Source organism: Passer montanus, unplaced genomic scaffold (assembly GCF_014805655.1).
Source record: "Passer montanus isolate IOZ18808 unplaced genomic scaffold, ASM1480565v1 scaffold140, whole genome shotgun sequence".
Lineage (NCBI taxonomy): Eukaryota > Metazoa > Chordata > Aves > Passeriformes > Passeridae > Passer > Passer montanus.
The window spans coordinates 339,735-353,214 of NW_024360942.1; the positions used below are offsets into that span (position 1 = coordinate 339,735).

A 13,480-nucleotide genomic window follows, 5' to 3' on the forward strand; every position below is an offset into this window, starting at 1 on the left:
GACCTTTAAAGATCCTCTACTTCTGTGGACAAGGATGTCTTTCACCAGACCAGGCTGCCCAAAGCCCCACAGAACCTGGCCTTGAACTCTCCCAATGCCAGAGCAGCCACAAAGCCTCTGAGCAAACATGAATGCAACAGCTCAGAACAAACCTTCAGTGCAGAAAATCATCACAAATCCTACATGACTGACTGCCAGAAGCTTGGAGTGAGGTTCCTGTTACTCTTTTCCCAGCTCCTACTGTGGTTACCAGGACAGTCAGACTTTTCCATCTTTCCAACCCCAAAATTTTTCACCCCCCTGCTCCCCAAATCCACCAAATTTGTGTCTTCCTGTTACTCCTTGTACAGACCAGGAGTCCCCATTTCATTCCCCTTGCCCCTGTGGGCTGTGTGATCTCCTTGATCAGTCCATTTCATTTTCTCTTCCCATCTAACATCCCCTCCTCAGTTTAAGCTCAACCAATTTCACCAGCTGCCCCAGCCCTGCCCTACACTCCCTGCCACTCCACTCCAAGCAAATATTAGAGTTTCTTCATCTGAGAAAGACTTCAGAAAGACCAAAGAAAACTTTCCAAGGGTTACTCCTCTCAGAGAACTTTTTTACATGCCTGAGGGCAATGGATTTCACTACTTTTCTTGCACAAAATTACCTATATTCTTTAAGGAGCACCACATTCACAAAAAGGGTGTGGAAAGGTTGTTTTTCACTGAAAATAGGGGCGAGCTGCATTTCTGGTGCTGGCTACCTGTTTCTGGGAAGCGTGTGAGGTCAATGTTCCTCTCCAAGGGGCTGGTGGCTCTCTTGCTCCTCTGCTGGGTGACATTGCTGGGCTGCAGCCCCGACAGGACAATGTTCCCTCGTGATGCCACCTCATAGTGGAGAGTGAAGTTGCAAGGACAGGTGGATTTCACTGCAATCCAGGCCTCCTCTCCCACCTGCAGGCAGGGACAGAAAAGCCAAAGGTTTGCTCTGTTAGGAGCTTTTTGGTGGCAAAGCACAGGAACCTGCTTGGGTTCCAGGCCACAGGAGGTGTGAGCCCTCTCCTAACAAATAGCTGCATTGAAAAGTGCATTTATTATTACATTAGCACTGTTCTCAGGGACTTTTTACACACTAAAAAGGGGGCTGTGTTCAGCTCTCCACTCGCTGCAAATCTACAGGAGAATGAGCTGGGGGTTGTATGCATTAATGGAACAATGAAGGAATCTCTGGAATCCTGGAAGTTAAGCCTTTTGGCACAGAGCAGCTGTCAGAATTGGTTGAATTTTAGAAACCCCCTCAGTAGCCCAGCCCAAAAAAGGAAAGAGTTGGGTTGGGGGTGGGAAGAGATGTGTGTTTGATAGTCTTTGCAGTTTAATTGTGATTACATCCATGTGGCAAATACAAATTCAAACATCACCATGAAATGACTGGGAAGAGATCTGAGGGAAAATGCTGTCAAATTACACAAAATCTTGATAACAATTTGTAAGTTGGGCACTCAGGAAGGTGTCAAACCCACAAATAAATGAGAAGAAATCTGCTTTATTTTTGTCTGGGTAACTCATCTGATGCCTGCAATAGGCTCCAGGGCAGCACACCTGGGCACTGAAACTCTGCACCCAGAGGGGCTCAGTGAGCACTGAACAGCCCCAAAACAAAACCCCCCAAATTCCCAACAGAACAGACATCAGCCATGGGATTAATGACCCTGAGGAGCAGCAGGCTTTCCTAGGAACACAAACTCCTTCCTTCTGGGCTCTGAGGAGCACCTGACACTTGTGGTCAGTTGGATTTCTTCAGCACCTTCCCCTCCTCACCCTCCTGCCATTTAAAGCAGAGGAGTTCCCAAATAAAACCATTCAGAAAATCCCAAAGAATTGTTCTGAAAAACCTCTCTTTTTTCAGCTCCAAGTGCCCTCCCTGCAGAATGCACACATGGCACCAACCAAAAGGGCAGAGCTGGAGCACAAGGAGCTGCTGATGGTCAAACACAGTGAGAATGCCACAGAGTCCAAGAGGTGCCTCGTGACACCAAATATTTGAAGTATTAAGAATTCCCCAGTGCAAATGATGAAACAATTCATTAAAAAATGAATGTAGCTAATTGGAACACCCAGTAAGAGCTGGCAATACACGGGAATAGTTCCCACATCAGCTGGTCATCCAGCTCCAAGCTTTCCCACAGAAGAATTAGTTCTAATCAGGTTATAATAAGAACAATGTGTTCAGATTAGCAGTGTATAATCCCCTTTCCATACCTCAGGAAACTTGTAAAAGATTAATTAGCCATTAAACTTTCATGAAATGCAATGATAAAAAAAAAGCTCTTATTTGGATACAAAGAATCTGAAACCAACCTGACAGACCTGCTGATAATAAGTCTCACTGTGTTTGTGGCCAAAACCCACTTTTTTTTTTCCACAGAGCAATATGCAGACCTTCAGAACATTTTCTTGGATAAGAAGAAACCCTGAACAACTCTCAGAAAACATTATGCAACAGGAACCATGGTTAAATCAGATATTTTCTCTAGGACAGAAATGACAACAACTTTTATAAGGCAGGACTACATTTTTAGAGAGGCTCCTACAAAACCTACCAAAGAAAACAAGACAATCATGTTCAGAGCTCAATAACTGGAAGATTGAACAGATCCAGCTGAGATTTAAACTGGAAGTTCCAGTGAGACTACACAGCCTTAATTCTGGTCTTTAGTAATTCAGCCACTCCCACTAACATCACTTCCAATCATTTTCAGCAAGCAATCCATGTCTGAGCATTACTGGAGGCACAGAGCACACATTCAAATGTGAAATACCAAAGTTTTCCATGCCTACACCCAGCTCCCTCTGAACAGAAAGGGTTGGATTTGAGGTGCTGCACAGAGCACCCAGGGAGTTGTGCTTAGCACCTTGTGCAGCCACATTCAACAATTATTTGGTGGCTCCAGTGCAGCTCCTCCATCCTTTGTGGTGGAAACGGCTCAAGATCCCAGAACCAGCAATGTCCAGAAATATTTAATTAGAACAAAGTACTTTAAGCCAAGCAATGCAGTGGATTTCATTTCATTTCCATGCTGGAAGGTGAAGCCAACATACCTGGAAAGGTTTATCTGGTGCCTGGAGCTGGATGTGGCACTTGCTGGGTGAGTACCAGCTGCTGATGGACAAGTAGTTGGGCAGATACTGATCCCCAGAGGGCTTCCCATCAATTGCTATCACTTTGGTCTTACAAAAAACAAACAAAAAAAAGTTAGAACAAAAAAGCTTTCTATGCATAACATTGATATTTCTTAATCTCTACTCTCCTCTCCCATTTTACACCTTTCACCTTTCATCTCTTGACATCTTTACTCCCCAAATACTAGACCCCTGCTACCATTTAAGGTGCATTTGGAGGAGCATCCTTTCATGGTGGTTATCAACATCAGTTCTCTTGGCAGCAAGAAACAAGTCAGTGTTTGCTGTGTTGAATTCAGAAGCTGAAGCTAAAAGGCACTGATTTCCTGTTTGTAGCACTGATTTATACAGTGCAGGTTTGACAAGATTAGTTACATGAAAGCCTGCTAATCCTGTAAGGAGCTTTTACCCACCTCCAGCCAGACATATTGGGCAGCTGTGGGGATGGAGGGGATTTCAAACTCCACCAGGCCATTCCTTGAGACCAGTTCACTTGTGTAAACATTGTCCTTTGGTGTGAGCTCAGCTTTAATTCGGATGGTGACTCTGTCAGCTGGACTCCCATCGGGGTAAGTGACCTCTACCTGCACAGTGGGGCATTTATAGAACAATCAGCTTCAAATTATCAGCAATTCCAGGTGGGGAAAATTGCTGGGGTCAAGTCAGTACAAAACCCCACTCTGAGACCCCAAACCCCACACCAGGACCCCTCAACACCCCAAAGTGTGACCCCCACAATTCACATGAAACCACCTGTTGGATAAACAATCTCCAAGCCACATTCCACAGCAGCAAAACACAGGAGAAGCAAATGAGATAATTATTGTTTTCCTTAAACAATAATTTCCTTAAATCAGCCGTATTAGCACCCAACACCATTAAAAATAGGATTATTTTTAATCTCACCTTTCCCTTGTAGGGCAGCCCAGGTTTGAACTGTTTCCTGGTGTCCTTGGAGTACTTGATATCAATCAGCTGTTTCTGGACAGGTGTGGAGTCATCAAAGGTCACCTGCTTGCTGCCATCAGAGCTGATCACCGTGGCCCAGATGTTGACTGTGCCTCGGAAGTGCTCGGGGACATCTGCTGGCATCATGTCCCTGACACACACCTCGAAGGCGGCAGAGCCGTCGATCTGGGGTGGGGCACACAGAGGGAGGGCTTGGCACACCCACACAGGGCACAGGAAACTGCTCTAAAGCACAGGCACCTGGTGGGGGCTTGCAGCAGTGTTTGGAAGGGTTAGGATGGAAGGGGGAAGGAAGGGGGGGAAAAGGAGCAGGAGTTTCGTTTTCCTCCCTTATCCATGCTCTGGACTAACTCTGTCACCTCAGGCTCCTGCTCTCCTCAGCCCCATATGCTCTCCAAAGAGATTAAAACTATGCCAAAAAATTCTTATCCCACCAAATCCCAGAATATCCCGAGCTGGAAGGGACCCACAAGGATCAGCAGTGCAGCCCCTGGCCCTGCACAGACATCCCAACAACCCCACCCTGAGCATCCCTGAGAGCTCCTGGAGTTCTGGCAGCCTTGGGGGCATTCCCTGGGGAGCCTGGGCAGTGCCAGCACCCTCTGGGAAAAGAGCCTCCTCCTAATATCCAAAATCATAAGTATACCATGTAAAAATAAGCACTGGCCCCAGTTATAATATTCACTCCATTTTCTGATCTCCCATCAGCAACAAAGCAGAGCTGTGGGATAAATGTTAAAGAAGACAGATCAGGCATTTCATCACAGGTGAGTCCATGGTCTCCCTCACCTGGGTGGTCTTGAGGACAGGGTGTCCCACTTCATGTCTGTAGTACCCAACACCATTTATAGTCATATTGACAATTAGCTTCCCTGTCACTGGTTTGCCAAATGTGTATCTGAAATCAAAGGAGATGATTAGTAACTTCCAGCTGGTTTCTGTTCTTCTGGCTGTATAAAGACAATTCCCATGTTACCTGCACATCTAGAAAACATTACCACAGGAAGTTTTCCAGATTGTTATTTTTACCATGTTTTTGAAGGCTCTTACATCAGAAAGCTTCTGATGATGATAAGAAATCATCTGAAAAGTCTGCAGCAGGTGAGATCCAAGCTCCAGTGACTGCACTACAACCCACAGCAATGAAACTTGGTTTGGGACCTGTTCCTACCTGGCATGGACAGTTCCTTTTTCACACAGTGACAGGTCACGGATGTAGCGAGGGGGATCGATCAGCAGCTCAAACTTTGGCAACACTACAGTGAAAAGAAATAAAGCAGAATCTTTCCAAGCAGATCTCATTGCCCAGCTTAGAGCAAATCCCCACAGCTCTGACAGGAGCTGGTTCTGATTTATCAGGGTAACACCCAGTAGAGGGTCAATCAATGTCTTAGGTTGGAAATGGGGCTGTGTATTCTATTCACCATCTGTTAGAGGTGGGGCAGTTATCTCTGTTAATTGGGAGTTTTCTTTATCTATTCCACACCCAATCCTCCCTCCAGGAGATCTCTTCTGTTCATTAACTATGAATTATCTTCTGTCCATGGCCACTGAGTGTCCCTGCAGGGCTGATCAAATTCCATAGGACAATCAACAACAGCAACAAACCAAAACCACCTTGGCAAGGTGACCTCAGCAAAGCTCCCAGTTAGCAGTGCCTGCATCCCTGAAATACAGGGGTCTAAGGAATTTTTTCCTCATGGCATTTTAAATGCAGTGTTTCAGGTGTTTAATCTCAAGTGAAAGTGTTTCACAGTGTTCTGCTCCTCCAAATGCAGCCAGGTTAAGGTCAACTCACCATATTTCTGCACCTCAAAGGATTTGTTGTAAGTGTGCCCCTGCATCTCAGCAAAGATGAGCCATTCCCCAAACACTGGCTGATCAGACAGGGGAAAAGTCATATTGACAATGCCTGGAAAGGGAAACAACACTCTGTGAACTGTGGCACTCTCCAGCCCCTGCCAAGCCTTACTGAACAGACTCAGTGGAAGCAGAAGCAAAGGCAAATCGCAGTACACAGAGGAAAAAAATAAATAATCTGGAATTTACCACAACAAAATGGCTTCAAGTTCTTCCATTCTATCATGCGAGAGCCCCGAGGATCCTGCAGGGAAGTTTAGGGGTGAGAAAATGAGGATCACTCATGCATTTAACTCAGTTTGCACCAAAGAACTTCCTTTTGTAATACACACCTCACTGACAGCTCAAATGTAACCAATATCTGTCAAAAATGTCCCAGAAATACCCTTACATCAGGGGTATTTGTTTTCTGGAGTTATTTAAGAGCTCTGCTCCTATAAGCAATGCATACAAGTAAATGATGTTAAGCAGATCTTTCCCCTGCCTTAAGACACCAGCCCTGGATGGGATGAACTGACCTCATTCTAAAGGGAGCTGTACAAGCAGAAAGACAAATTCTGGATGAAAAAAACACAGGTGAAATGAATCCTGCTGGTTTTGTCAGCATTAAGTCCTCAACAAGAGTCAATACTTCTGCTTTCTGACAGGTAAACATATTTAAAAAGCAACAAAAATAACACCCCCCAAAAAAAACCCCAAAAAACAAACAAAACAAAAAAAACCCCAAAAAAACCCCCGAAAAAACCTAAAAACAAAAACCAAAAAAAACCAAAACAAAAAACAAATAAACAAAACAAAAACCCCCAAAAACACCCCAAAACCAACCAACCAAAAAACAAAAGCAATTAAACAAACAAACCAACCAAAAAAAAAAAAAACAAACAAAACAAAAACCCCCAAAAACACCCCAAAACCAACCAACCAAAAAACAAAAGCAATTAAACAAACAAACCAACCAAAAAAAAAAAAAACAAACAAAACAAAAACCCCCAAAAACACCCCAAAACCAACCAACCAAAAAACAAAAGCAAATAAACAAACAAACCAACCAAAAAAAAACAACAAACCAAAACAACAACCCAAAAACCCTCTAAGCACAGAGGGAACCTCTCATTCACCTCATAAGGAAGAAGACAGGAGAACCCTTTCCTTTCCATGAATTTCTACTCTCCACTATCCCTGTTTTGGTGCAGGGTTGAGGATGGCCCTGCTCTGCCAGCCCAGCACATGAGGATTGGAGTGGGGGGCATTGAAAAGAGGGAGAGGAAATGAGGCTGTCACAGTTATAAATCCCAGTGAATCAAGCCAATTCTTCTCAGGCTGAAAAATGGGAATGAATTTCTGAAACTGAAGTAGAAAACCAGGATATTTGCTGGTGATAGCAAAATAAACAAAGCACAGAGATCAGATAGAGACACAGGGATAGAAAATTGCATTGGTTAGGGGTGGGAATGGCCATAATGAACAGAAAAATCACAGATTTGTTCCTTTAAATGCTACACAAACCTCGTACCTCTACAGGACACGTGCTAGATGGGCACACAGATACTCACCACCACATAAGCTTCAATCTGAAAGAAAAAAAGAAAAAGAAAAGGCTTTATGAAACAACTTTTCTACTTTTTATGATTAAGTGTTGAGTCAACATAAGCAAAGTGTGAGACCCAAAGTGACAGAGTTTGAACATGTTTGCTAAGAGTAGCCTGAGAAACACACATTTAATTCAGAGATCTATCTGACAGTTATAAATCCCAGTGAATCAAGCCAATTCTTCTCAGGCTGAAAAATGGGAATGAATTTCTGAAACTGAAGTAGAAAACAAGGATATTTGCTGGTGATAGCAAAAAACAAGGCACAGAGATCAGATAGAGACACAGGGATAGAAAATTGCATTGGTTAGGGGTGGGAATGGCCATAATGAACAGAAAAATCACAGATTTGTTCCTTTAAATGCTACACAAACCTCGTACCTCTACAGGACACGTGCTAGATGGGCACACAGATACTCACCACCACATAAGCTTCAATCTGAAAGAAAAAAAGAAAAAGAAAAGGCTTTATGAAACAACTTTTCTACTTTTTATGATTAAGTGTTGAGTCAACATAAGCAAAGTGTGAGACCCAAAGTGACAGAGTTTGAACATCTTTGCTAAGAGTAGCCTGAGAAACACACATTTAATTCAGAGATCTATCTGGAAAAGTGATAATTTACATATCTGTATCACCTAAATAAGGTGCAAGTCTCTGAAAAATTCTTGTCTCTGATCTGGCAGAGCTGCCTCCTATTTGCCAGCACTCCAAATGTTTGTATTCTCCTCCAATAGGAATATGACCAAGTGAAAAAAGCTAAATTACAAATAAAACAAGCTGTCACAAGCTATGTCCAAACAGCTTAAAAATCCAGTTTTGCTTCTGCCTAAGTGTACATTTGAATAAAATGCAGGCTACCAAGTATTCCATCATATTGCACAGTGTGAAAAATAACAGTTTTCTTTACCCTGTCATTGACTGGCCTCAGGTCAGAAGTCACCATGAAGAGATTTATCAACACTAAAAAAGGAAAAAAAGGGAATTTATCAGTCACCAGAGCTGAGACTGAACAGAAGAGCTCATCCTAAAACTCCCCTTGAAAGCAGCCCTAGCATCTGGCAAATTGTCCAAGATGACTTTACCTTTCTGCTTGGGTTTGTAGACAGGTTTGTCAGTCTGGATGAACACTGAGGAGCCCTTGCTGTCGATGGTGACCGTGGTGTAGTTGTGGAAAATGTACCCTTCCTCTGCCAGGTGCCTGTTGCCCCAAACCTTCAGGTGTGCTTGTCCACGAAGCCCTGAAGGCACCTAAAACACACCAGGAGGTGAGGAACACAGGAAAACCTCTGAGCTTTTGGGGAATGTAATTGACATTGAAGAGAGCAAGAAGAGGCACCTGCTGCATTTTGTTGTAAACCTGTGTTAGTAGTGAAAGGAAAATTAAGGACATACTAGGTTTTCTACAATATATAAACTTCAAAGGAGGCAAATTCATGCTGAAAACATGGCAGGAAATTCTCTTCTGCCCTTTATCACTCATGCAGAGTGATGGTTGATCCATGATCTACACGTGCAGCTCCCAGTACAGAAGTGTGTTACGTGGGGAAACCAACCCACAGCTCTGCCACAGAGGGAAAAACCCCAATGAGCAGCACCAAAAAGTTCCCAAAACAAAAAGTGCATGCATGAACATGTTCAACCAGCTGCTCAGAGAAATAAGTACTTTAAAAATTACTTCAGAATAAAACTGGCAAAGTAAAAAATCTGATACCATTCCAGATGCAGATCACAATGGAATATTTTGTTCCACCACCCCCCTTTAATGTCCCAAATTAAGTCCTAAGTTAAAAAACCCAACACTTTTAAGGACTTGTTCTTCCAGTCCAGCTCCATTTTGCCCACATTTGAAGTCATAACCCCCACACAGAATTCTGTACTGCCATTCCTATAAAATAACCCCAACACAGAAATTTATGTGGAGCCACGAGCCACTGATTATTCTTAGTGGTGTAAAGGTGAGCTGTGATGAGTTGGGCTTTGTTGTTTTCACTCTCCACTTCTCCTCTGGTGAAGGCTGTGTCTTCCTCAGTGTGTGCCCCAGAATGTGGCATTCATTTGTGCCAGAGAGCAATGCTTGGTGTGGCTGAGGAAAGTCCCTTATCTATTAATCAAAAACGTGTTTAAATAATTGACACTCACCTTCAGCTTAATTGTTCCTTTATCTAAAATATAAGAGAGAGAGAGCAAGAGTTATTCTCAAGGTAAGGCATTAAGATTTTAGATCTTTCAGTGAGTGAAGGAGGACCCCACACCACAGAGCTGCTTCCTGCAGTCTCCCTTTGTTGTGGTTTCACCTGAAGTCATTTTCCTGCACTGTGTAAAACAGTCTGCAGGGTAAGTCAAACCCAGCAGAGCTCTCCAAAACAAACCTGGTCCACTTTTATTGATAACTTTTGCCCAATTTAAATTGCAGAGTGCCCTGTGATTGGAGAGTACCCCAAGGCTGAGGCTCCAGCACAGAGCAGCCTGTGCCTGCTGATTTGTTTTGCTCTAAAAAGGACCTGGCCTCTTTTGGGACTTAAACAATTCTCAAAACAAACACTCATGGACCTGTTTGGATTGCTGCACACAGCCATACCTAGGAGTTCTCTGGAGCATTTGCTGTCCACATCTGTCAGCATCACTCCCTTTGAATTTCTTTGCAATTGTCAACCACTTTCAAAGACATCAAGGGGAGGACACAACCAGAGACAATCTGTTCCAAGAAGTGGAATGGCTTTCATAAAACTCCCAGTTTTAACATACAGAAGGGTTAAAACATGAGTGTTAAAGAGCCTGATTTCCTTGACTACACTCCAGCTTCCACCACTACTGACAGTGGTCCCACAGGGCTACTGGACTTCACTTTCACCAGTGTAAATTCACTCAGTGTTAAGTTGGATATTATCAGATCATATTGCTTTTACTCACAGGACAGAGGTATTTGGCTTGGATTTTAAAGATTTATCCAACCATACAAACATTACCACCTCTCTCAGCAACACCCAGTCTGGAAGATGGGGAGATTGTGTTCCCAGCACTCATTTTGGAGAGAAGAAATTGATGATGATGATGTAGATTTTTTATTTTTCTTTAAAACAAACTTATCTTTTTTCTTATGTAGCTCCCCACTGATAAATATTCAGGCATCAAAAGGAAATAGAATCACTATAAAACTCTGTAATATCAGTTATATTGGGTGTCTGGTTGTCTTGGTGTTCCAAAGTCATCCAAGAGTTTGAGATCAAAACCACATTAGCACAATCAACTGAGAAGGTGGAGCAGCATCAATTAGTTTGATTCCATTATCACCTAAAGCAATTCTTTAGGAGATACCAAGGTGCTCCCAGAGCACCCCAGCCCATCAGTCAAGCTCAGAGCTCACCCAGGACCGTTCCGTGGCTCCGTGACACCGTCTCTCCTTTCACCACCAGCTGGATCTGCACCGTGGTCTCCTTCACAGAGTTGAAGATGGTCACACTTATGGCTTCCTCCACCCCAGAGCGGAAAACAGAAGGTGCTGCAATCAAATAACCCCTGAGGAGCACAATTGGAAGTGGTCAGTCAAGACACAGCCACAAGAGTGTCACCTTCACCTGTGAGACACTTCTTGTGTAGCAAAAGGAAAAGAACAAATACTCTGTGATGTGTTTGCCCCTGTAGGGTCACATTTGTTGTCACCAGCAGTCTAAGCCTGTATCTAATGTACAAATACAATCTAATGGATAATTATCTAAGCCTGTATCTAATTGTATAAATGAACAAACAGAGCTTAAGAGGCTTGCAAATCCTTAGGATTTAAATAAAACCAGTAATATATCCATGTTTATTGCATCTATAATAATACATTCATATTAAAGTGAATAAATTAATATTCAAGTAATAAATGAATGAAACCCCATTCATTTATCTATTATATGTAACAAACTAAATGTCCAACCAGTTAATCATAAAAGAGTTAAAGTTCATGAAGGAGTAAGGAGGTACCTGAACCTCTCATAGAGCTTCATAGCCAATGCTTTCTTTGAAACAATTTTGATATTTTTAACTCAATCATATGGCTCCATTTTCATAGCTCAGCTTCACATAGGAGAAGTGAAGGGACTCAGAGGTGATTTTTGGAGCTTTCTAAATGTCAGGCTCAAGGCATGTAACACACCTGACCTTGCAGTTCATACAGAAGCAGCCCAGAAACTGCAGCTACAAAACTGAGCTCAAATTCCAGCTCTACTACCACATTCTTGTTCAAACAATTAGATCCTGCAAGTTTACAAAAGGCATTATTTTAGGAGGCACACAGAGAGCTTTAAAGCCACCCAAAACGACCTCCCATAGATGCTGCAATGTGAGAGTTTCTGAATGGAATCTGCACCACTCCTCTCTGAATGGCACCGTGCCATGAACTTGTCAGCTAAAAGCATTGCAGGCTCTGAGCTCTTTGATGCACTGGGCTGGAAGCAACACATTTATATTCTCTTCATGACACACCTTTCTGGGGTTTTTCCCTACCCAAAAGGATTTTTTTTAAACGCTAGGCAATTCCTCAGATGCCTCTTCAAGCCAAATTTCTCAGCCCGTGCCTTTCTACAGTCCCATGAGTCAGGTTGCTTTAGCTCATGATTAATTATCACTTTGGGATGAGGATGATGGTGCTTTACAGCCCCCAAGTAATCTTTTATCAAATTCCAAGCCCATGTTCCTCTCTCAGCAGGCCTCATTGCCATGGAGATCCCATTACCCCCAAAGGAAGTTCAGAACTCTGTGGCATTTGAGTTAAATTGCACGGGGTACTTGCAGATGCAAAACCTTATGGCTGCCAGGTTTGAAAATTCATCAGAATGGCAATAAATAACAATAAAAAGTTACTATTGAGCCTGCAAATCCTTGGTAAGAGAGATAGCTGATTTAGCTGCAGAGGGAGAAAGAGTACCAGCTGCATTCAGGATGAAATGGTCAGATTTAAACTGTCACAAGCCCAGCACTGCAGTGCCATATGTGAAGCACATGTACTCACATTGTTCCGAACTGCTGAAACTCTTTCTGAATTATCAGTCCCTTGATACAACTATTCAAATCACTTAATAAGTGGCATTTGAAAATTAACTATTGAATTTGGCAATCAAAGAGTTAACTTGACAGGGACTGGACAGATCCTTTAAGCACACTTAACTAACACTCCGTCAGGTTACACCAAAACTTGGCAGGATGGGAAATATTTTCTAGCAAGCAAGTGAGAATAAGTTCTGCATGGCACTCAGCTAATGCAGCTATTCACGATGCTGTCGGGCTATAATAAGCCAGGGATAAAGAACAAAGCAAACCTTAACCAAAATTAACCTAAACACGCTGGAAAAGAGCTGCGGATTCAGCTCCTAACAGTGCGGGGAAACTTCTCCGACTTTCTCCTCGGCTGATCTTTCCCCCCAAAAAAAAAAAAAATTAAAAAAATCTTCACACGCTGCTCAGGAGCGCCCAGCGCTACCTTCAAGCACCCCCAGCACCGCGGCGGGCGGATTCCTTAAACAACTGCTGGCCGAGGAGAGCTGCGCTGCGGCGGGGCTGGAGGCAGGTACCGCACGGGCGCTCCGCCCGCCGCCCCTCTCTCCCCGCGCTTTGTTCCGCGCCCGCTGAAGCCCCCGCCGGGCAGAGCCGCTTCTCCCCCCGAGCAGGGATGCTGCCGCCGGGTCCCCGGTACTTACTGGCGCTGGCGGGGCTGGGCAGCGCTCAGGCTGCAGAGGGCGAGCAGCAGCAGCAGCGCCCGGGCGCGGCGGGGCTCGCAGCCGGACATGGTGCCGCGGAGCCCGGGCCGCGGCGCGCTGCGCGGGCAGCAGGAGCCTTTTGTTCCCGGCGAGCGCAGCCCCGAGGCTCCGCCGCCCCGCGCCCGGGCTCGGCCCCCCGGTGCCTCTGGCCGCCGCCCC

At 44.1% G+C, this 13,480-nt stretch overlaps 1 protein-coding gene across 4 annotated transcripts in view; it reads right to left on the reverse strand.

Annotated features, from left to right (window-relative positions):
* Positions 1-13,447, reverse strand: part of CPAMD8 (C3 and PZP like alpha-2-macroglobulin domain containing 8) — a 54,042-nt gene extending 40,595 nt beyond the window's left edge. For all 4 annotated transcript variants that reach the window (XM_039700464.1, XM_039700462.1, XM_039700463.1 and 1 more), the window contains exons 1-14: positions 13,262-13,447; positions 10,948-11,099; positions 9,723-9,745; positions 8,666-8,831; positions 8,491-8,543; positions 8,004-8,021; positions 6,183-6,237; positions 5,932-6,045; positions 5,305-5,389; positions 4,923-5,031; positions 4,071-4,298; positions 3,578-3,748; positions 3,084-3,212; positions 749-938 (exon numbers count right to left, since the gene is read on the reverse strand). In XM_039700464.1, the coding sequence (XP_039556398.1) occupies positions 749-938; positions 3,084-3,212; positions 3,578-3,748; positions 4,071-4,298; positions 4,923-5,031; positions 5,305-5,389; positions 5,932-6,045; positions 6,183-6,237; positions 8,004-8,021; positions 8,491-8,543; positions 8,666-8,831; positions 9,723-9,745; positions 10,948-11,099; positions 13,262-13,350 (1,582 nt within the window). In that variant the 5' untranslated portion in view covers positions 13,351-13,447. The remainder of the gene's footprint in view (positions 1-748; positions 939-3,083; positions 3,213-3,577; positions 3,749-4,070; positions 4,299-4,922; positions 5,032-5,304; positions 5,390-5,931; positions 6,046-6,182; positions 6,238-8,003; positions 8,022-8,490; positions 8,544-8,665; positions 8,832-9,722; positions 9,746-10,947; positions 11,100-13,261) is intronic.
* Between the last annotated feature and the right edge of the window lie 33 nt (positions 13,448-13,480).